General features: G+C 51.9%; 1 protein-coding gene across 1 annotated transcript; it reads right to left on the reverse strand.

Moving 5' to 3' along the window:
* Nucleotides 1-473: 473 nt before the first annotated feature.
* Epo (erythropoietin) lies at nt 474-4,118 on the reverse strand. Its single transcript, XM_059249794.1, has 6 exons — nt 4,106-4,118; nt 3,969-4,051; nt 3,401-3,559; nt 2,821-2,907; nt 2,411-2,590; nt 474-1,401 (listed from the first exon to the last, which is right to left on the reverse strand). The coding sequence occupies exons 1-6, from the start codon at nt 4,116-4,118 to the stop codon at nt 1,246-1,248; spliced, it is 678 nt and encodes a 225-aa protein (XP_059105777.1). The 3' UTR covers nt 474-1,245.
* Nucleotides 4,119-7,177: the final 3,059 nt, after the last annotated feature.

Consider the following 7,177-nt stretch of genomic DNA (forward strand, 5'->3'; position numbering starts at 1 on the left):
GTTTCTATCCTGAGGTAAGTGACGAGTGCTAGGGACATGTTGATCCATTAACCTGCGTTGGCCGCTGCCACCAGCGCCTGAAGGGGAGCCTCTAGGTGCTGGCTCCTGTTTCCTCAGTGGTAGCCCCAGCCCATTGAGCACTTGTTAAGCGGGTTGGCAGCTGCCCACTAAGACAGCCTTGAATGGAGCCTGCTTATTGACCAGCGTGGGCAGGCATTGTGGCCTCAAGCCCAGGGGGTCAAGAGGTCAGACGGGCCATGCGAGGCAGCACGTAGGGCCCAACCCCCTCCACCTCTGGTTTCCCAGATCTGATGCTCTGCTACCAGGTTGGGAGGAGGGTAGAGCCGGGAAAGTTGCCGGGGGGGGGGGGGGGGGGGGGCGCACCCATGAAATACAGACAAGCCAGGAGTCGTATTGGTGATTTCGGCTGTTGCCGGTGGTATTTTAAGGACACAAAACTTCAAACCCCTTCCCTCCCATGAAAGCTAAGAGTCAGTTGCCATTCTTTCTTCATGGTTCCGCCCCCTCTACTGTCCAGCGGGACATGGTGTCAGGGAAAATCCCATGAAATCTGGAGAATTCATGCCTTGCCCCCTAAATTCTCCAGTCCCTGTATTCTTCACAGGTGCCACAAAGATTGAACTCCAAAGCTTGTCCTGTGGGGGAATCACAGTTCTGGCAGGACACTAATTGAGTTTAGATGTCTCTGTCCCTGAGTTATAAGCTGGTTTCTGGATGCTGAGAATATGGTTCGATTGGTAGAGCGCTTGCCTAGCATGCACGAAGCCCCAGCTTCCATCTCCAGCACCCCATAAACTGGGGGGGGGGGGGTATGCACACCTGCAATCTCAGCACTCAGGAAATGGAAGCAGGAAGATCAGGAGTCCAAAGTCATCCTTAGCTCCATAGCGAGTTCCAGGCCAGCCTGGGCTATGTGAGACCTTCCCGTCTCAACAAAAACAAAACAAATCCAAGATGGTTCTCTGAGTGTCTCCTGCTCTGGGGCCTCAGGCTGGCCCAGTGACATGTTTAGATTTCAGAACAGAGCTCTGGAAAGTTCTTCTGGGCCCCAGGATATCACTGCTGGTGCTGGAGTGTCCGTCAGACAAGCTGGTGAGGAGGTCACAAGCCCTTTGATGAGGGTTGGGAGTGGTGGAGGGTTGGCGTGACAGGCAGTGATGGTGAGCGGGTTGGTGGATAGACCACGGCGGCGGCGGCAGTAGCGGCAGCGGCGGCGGCAGCAGGTCACCTGTCCCCTCTCCTGCAGGCCTCCCCCGTGTACAGCTTCAGTTTCCCCCGGAGGAAGTTGGAGTAGACCCGGAAGAGTTTGCAGAAAGTATCCACCATGAGTGTTCGGAGTGGAGCAGGTGGGGTGGCGTCTGGAGGTGATATTGATTCCTTCTGTCAAGAGAAAATGGGATATCACCGCGGTGCCGAGGACTACAGATGAGAATGTAACCAGGGACAGAATGAGGAGTGGGGGAGATGGAGAGAGTCTTCAGAATTATTTATGTGCGGGGTGTGTGTGTGTGTGTGTGTGTGTGTGTGTGTGTGTGTGTGTACAATGTGTGTGGGCGTAGAGGTGTGTCTTCTTCGGTCATCCTCCACATTATTTTTATTTGGATCTGTGGATGTGAATGTGTGAAGGTGCCCAGGGAGTCCAGAATCCAGCCTCAGATCCCCTTGAGCTGGACTTAAAGGCAGCTGAGAGACCCCTAATGTGGGTGCTAGGAAGTGGACTCTGCAAGGGCAGCAAGCGCTCTTAATCACCAAGCCATCTCTCCAGCCCTTCCACCTTGGTTTTTGAGACAGCGTCTCTCACTGAACCTGGAGCTCACCAACTGAGTTGGACTGGCTGGCCAGTGAGTCCCAGGAATCCCGAGGCTCCAGTCTCCCAGCTCTGGGGCTCCATGTGTGTTCCATCTCACCTCGATTTTGGTTTGTCTTGCTTTTGTTTGGTTTGTTTTCAAACAGAAGTGCTGGAGATGGAACTCCGTTCCTCACATTTGTGCAGCAAGCATCACACACACACACACACACACGCACACACACGCACACATGCACACACGCACACGCACACATGCATACACGCACACATGCACACACACACACGCACACATGCACACACACACGCCCGTCTCCCAGCCTGAGCTCTCAGTGGTCTTTGTTTTAAATTTGATATGACGTGAATTCATTGATATATGCATGTGCACCAGAGCACGTGGGTGGAGGTCAGAGACCAGCTCGAGGGATCCAGTTCCCATCTCACCATGGGGCTTCTAGGGGTTTTGAACTCAGGGCATCAGGCTTTGGCAGTGGGCACCTTTACCCAAGGTAAAGGCTCAGCCCTCACTATTCCTTAACAATTCTTGGCCCATCCTGTAGAAAGGGCACGCCCACTCCTACTCACCTGGGCTCCCAGGACCCGGAGCAGGGAGGTGAGGCTACGCAGACCACTGACTGCTTTGTCTATATGCAGCTGAAGCGTCTCTGGTGGTTGGGAGGAATTGGCTAGCAGGGCCTGGCCCCGAAGGATGGCTTCTGAGAGCAGGGACAGGCCTTGCCAAACTTCTGCAGCCTGTTCTTCCACCTAGAGGAGGCAAAAGACTTAGAAAGAGCCAGCCAGACGTTCCCTGGGTATCAGACACCCCAGTGGGTAGGTGGAAGGGCGGGAAAGGCACACAGTGAGGTTGGTTGAATGAATGAACAGATGAATGAGCTAGCGTATCCCATCAGCCACTGTCCACATTCTCTCTCCCACACCATCAACAATGAGTCCCACCCACCTCTAGGAAGGAGGGGAAAAAAAATAGAACTCACCTCCATTCTTTTCCAAGCATAGAAGTTGACTTTGGTATCTGGGACTGTAATATTCTCATTCAGTCTGGGACCTTCTGCACAGCCCATCTAAATAAAAGACACAGCACCTTGTCAACAAGACCTCCGAGGGTATCGTTCCACAAAAAGCCACTTTGAAGGTTACTGGGCGTGGTTTGGGGGCCACCAGCTTTACCATCCCTTCTTATTTTAGACAGTTTCCTGTCAGAATTTCAAGTTTGAGCCTGGCCTCAGCTTATGTAGCAGAGGATCACCTTGAATTTCTGATCTTTCTGCTCTACCTCCCAGGTACTAGGAATGTAGGTTTGTGCCGCCACAAACGGTTCATGCAGTACTGGGGACTTGAACCCAGGGCTTTTTTTTTTTTTTTTTTTTTTCACACTGAGCAGGCACCCTACCAAACTGAGCCACATCCATGTCCAGCCTTATCATTCTTCTGGGGGAGGGGGGTGATGGAAGAAGTTTAGGGCTAAACATCTCATCTTGACCCAAAAGGCAGTGCTAGGAATTCCTAGATCTCCTAGAACCCAGTTTCTCTCTTTTGTGGGGCCGGGAAGCTTACCGTGACATTCTCTGCCTCCTTGGCCTCCAAGATGTACCTCTCCAGAACTCGACTGTCGCAGATGAGGCGTGGGGGAGCACCGAGCACTGGGAGGCCCAGAGGAAGCAGAAGCAAAGACAGTAAAAGGAGCAGGGTGGGACGTTCTGGAAGAAAGGCAGGCTGGGTGTGAGCCAGGGAGGGGAGGGGGCGGTGGGACTGCAGAGGCTGGTTTGCTGAGCGAGGCTCCTCTGCCCTTCCAGTCTCTGCTGACCCCGACCTTGCAATTGCTTAGGCTCTGCCTGAGTGGCCTTCCTTCCATGCCTCGGCGCCGCACACCCCACCCCCCAAGCGACCGGCATCCACTCCTCGGCCAAACTTCACTGTGGGTGCGCGCCAGAGGCTGGCAGATCCAGAGAAGCGGGGACTCCTGGACGCAGGTAATTCTTACAGCAGCTTCTCACCCACCGAGCGGCGCTTCAACTCCCTAAAATCCTAAACTTTGTCCCTGTTCTGGATCTCCCCCCTTTTTTGTCATTCACGGAGGGGGGCTCCCCAAACCCCTGCGTGCACGTGGAGGAGGCTGCCCCACCCCCCTCTCCCTCCTTTGATCCTTGGCGAGTCGCAGGTCCTTGAACACGGCCACTTCCTGGCCAATAGCTTCAGATGTAAATCCTTGCTCAAACAGGAGCCCCGGAGGTCACAGGTCCCTAGCCTGTGAGTACTCACCGGGCACCCCCATCTCCGCGCCTGGCTGCCGCCGGGGCCCCTTAGCGACCCGGGGCTGGGCCAGTGTCCACGCTGCTAGGCTTCATCCTGGGAAGATCTGTGGGACCAGGATACCCCACTAGCCTGGAAGAAGGTGGTCACCGTTCAGGGAGCGCGGGCAGAGTGGGGACGCGATGGCCCTGGCCAAGGGTCTGTTCGGGAACACAGCGAGACGCAGCCACCGGCCAGGCTTGGTCCGGGGACACTGTGGCTCCGGCCGGGGGTCGGGGATGTTATCAGCATGTGTGCGTGCGCGGGTGGGGGTGGGGGTGAGGCTGTGTGTGCGTGAGGGGTCGCCGGAGGTGGGGGCCACCTGGGGTCAGAGCAAGGGGCAGGACGCCTGGGTCTGGTGCTTGCTGGGGTGGAGCGGGCTGTTCCAGGCACGCACGCTGTCGGGGGGGAGGGGGGGCTCTTCCTTGGGGAGGGGTGGACAGATTCCGATTTCCAGGAGGGGAACCCAGTGGGGTGCACGTCTATGAGGTGTGCGGGAAGCCTTGACTGAGATGAGGGGCGGATCTATGAATTGCTGGGCAGCAGATCACCTCCTCTGGGGGGCGTCCTTATCTCGGGACAGGGACTTAGATCAGAAACACCTGGGGCTGGAGTCTGGACGCAACCCAGGTTTCTCCTTCCAATCTCAGGACTTGCTCTAAAAGCCAAAGTTGTCCCTGTTGAGTTATCAGATGCAAGCCAGTAAGGAGTGTGGGTTCCTCCCCTCCCATCCCTCATTTTCTAGGACCCTAAAAACCCAGAGAGGTAACTTTCAGAACAGAAAGCCCGTGGCACATTACTGAGGACATGTGGACACGTTGATATTTGGCTTCTGCTTTTGTTTTTGCAGGGCTGAGGCTGGAACCCCGGGCTTTCGTTATGTTAGGCAAATGCTCTATAACTGAGGATTCTAGGCAAGCACTCTACTGCTGAGCCACACCCCAAGTCCCTCACTGGGGGAGTCTTGGCAGGCACTCTACTGCTGAGCAACACTCCCAGCCCCTCACTAGGGGAGTCCAAGCAGGTGCTCTACCACTGAGTCATGCTTCCATCCCCTTACTGGGACCTTCTAGGTAACTGCTCTATGGATAAGTCAGGTCCCCAGAACTAATATCTGCTTTGTGCAAGACCCTTATTCACTTTGCAGGATAAAAAAAGACACATTAACATCTGTCGGGGTGCACCATGTAGCACGGGTGGGTTGAAGAAAGGCACTCCCAGGATGACATTTTAAGGCCTATGTGGCAGCAGGAAGGTCCAGCCTCTTCTGATGGACTGAACCCCGAACAGCCATACAAAGGCATATTTATTAAAAGTTACATAAAGTATTTCCTCATCCCAAGGTCCCAGTCTAATTTTCATGTCTTACTGAAGGAGAGCATCACATGCCGCCATGACCCTAGTCCTGTATTATGTATCCTATGCAGTACACAATAAGACAAGAGCCTCAGGTGTGCCTGAGGTGTCTTGTGACCAAAGTCATGGGATGGCTGGCTGTAAAGCCCCTTCAGCAAAACAATTCTACAGATCACAGGAAACAATCACTGTTTTCCACGAGGATCCTTCAAGGTCAAAGTACTTCTAAAAAGCAGCTGTTTGTTCTAATATCTGCCCCATACAGTGTTTCTGCTAAATTCCTACATTCCCCCCCTTCGTTTAAGCTCAGCTAATTTAACTCTGTTGGAGATTATGCAGCCACACAGTGAAGACAGCCTTTTCTCTTTCGTGTTGTCTCACCACCTTATGTACATAAGTCAGAACACATTCGAAAGCCAGTAAAATTATTATAACAAAAAACAAGTATAACAATTGCTAGAATAAGAAACGTATCAAAATGATTGAGAGGATTAAATGAAGCTATGGTATCTGCAAAGCTTTTCATAACATCCGTTCCAAACACTTCAGGTAATCACTGAAAAGGTTTCCTTAATCTCTTGTTGTAAATCATGAATCATTTGAGAAGCACTGGGGTGACTTACATGCATTTTAACTTTTTCCCAATCATACTTGCTTTCATTGAACTTTAAAGGTGTAGTACAGTAAGCTGTAACGTTCCAATCACATTTTAACTTACTTTGTTCCTTTAAAGTGTCTAACTGATCTCCCAACAGTAACACAGCTTGCCTCAAGTCAGATACCTCATAAATTATCTCACTGTCTATCTTATTCTGTTGAGCCCAAAGTTCTGCAGAACGCTGATGCCAGTCTCTAACAGACTCAGCAGTTTGTATCTCTTTATGAAGGGCCAGTCCAGCTGTTGCAGCAATAACAGTCAATGCAATAACTCCCATAACTACAGCAGTAATCAGTCCAGTCGACCAATGTGTTCTTCTTAATATTCTCTCAGAGAGTTTCTGGACTGGAATCAGCACAGGAGAGTCTTGCCATGGCCTCGACAACTTCACTTGTATCCCGATTGCTGGCCTTGCTCTGAGAATAAATAAACTTTCAGAAGTGACATCCAATAACACACTAGCATTAATACAGGTATGTCGAGTACAACATTCACAAGTGATACTCTAATTATTAGGGTGCCATTGTATAGGCTCTTTCAATAATATATATGGTAATAGTACACATGCTACAAAGCCGTGACTTTGATTTAACCTAAAAGACAAAGTATACTTACTATTGTAAACACTTAACTTTCCCAAGTTTAAGAGGGCATAAGGCACTTGCCAATTTCCACAAATTAGTCTGAACTGAATTGCCAAATTGTAACATAGAACCTGACATTCCAATTCCATGCCATTGGATAGGATCATCAACAGCAGTCTACCACTGAGCCACACCCCAGCCCCTCACTGGAGGATTCTAGGCAGGTGCTCTACCACTGAGCCACACCCCAGCCCCTCACTGGGGGATTCTAGGCAGGTGCTCTACCACTGAGCCACACCCCAGCCCCTCAATGGGGGATTCTAGGCAGGTGCTCTACCACTGAGTCACACCCCAGCCCCTCACTGGGGGATTCTAGGCAGGTGCTCTACCACTGAGCCATGCTTCCATCCTCTCACTGGGACCTTCTAGGTAATTGCTCTACAG

This window comes from Peromyscus eremicus, chromosome 23, assembly GCF_949786415.1.
Source record: "Peromyscus eremicus chromosome 23, PerEre_H2_v1, whole genome shotgun sequence".
Lineage (NCBI taxonomy): Eukaryota > Metazoa > Chordata > Mammalia > Rodentia > Cricetidae > Peromyscus > Peromyscus eremicus.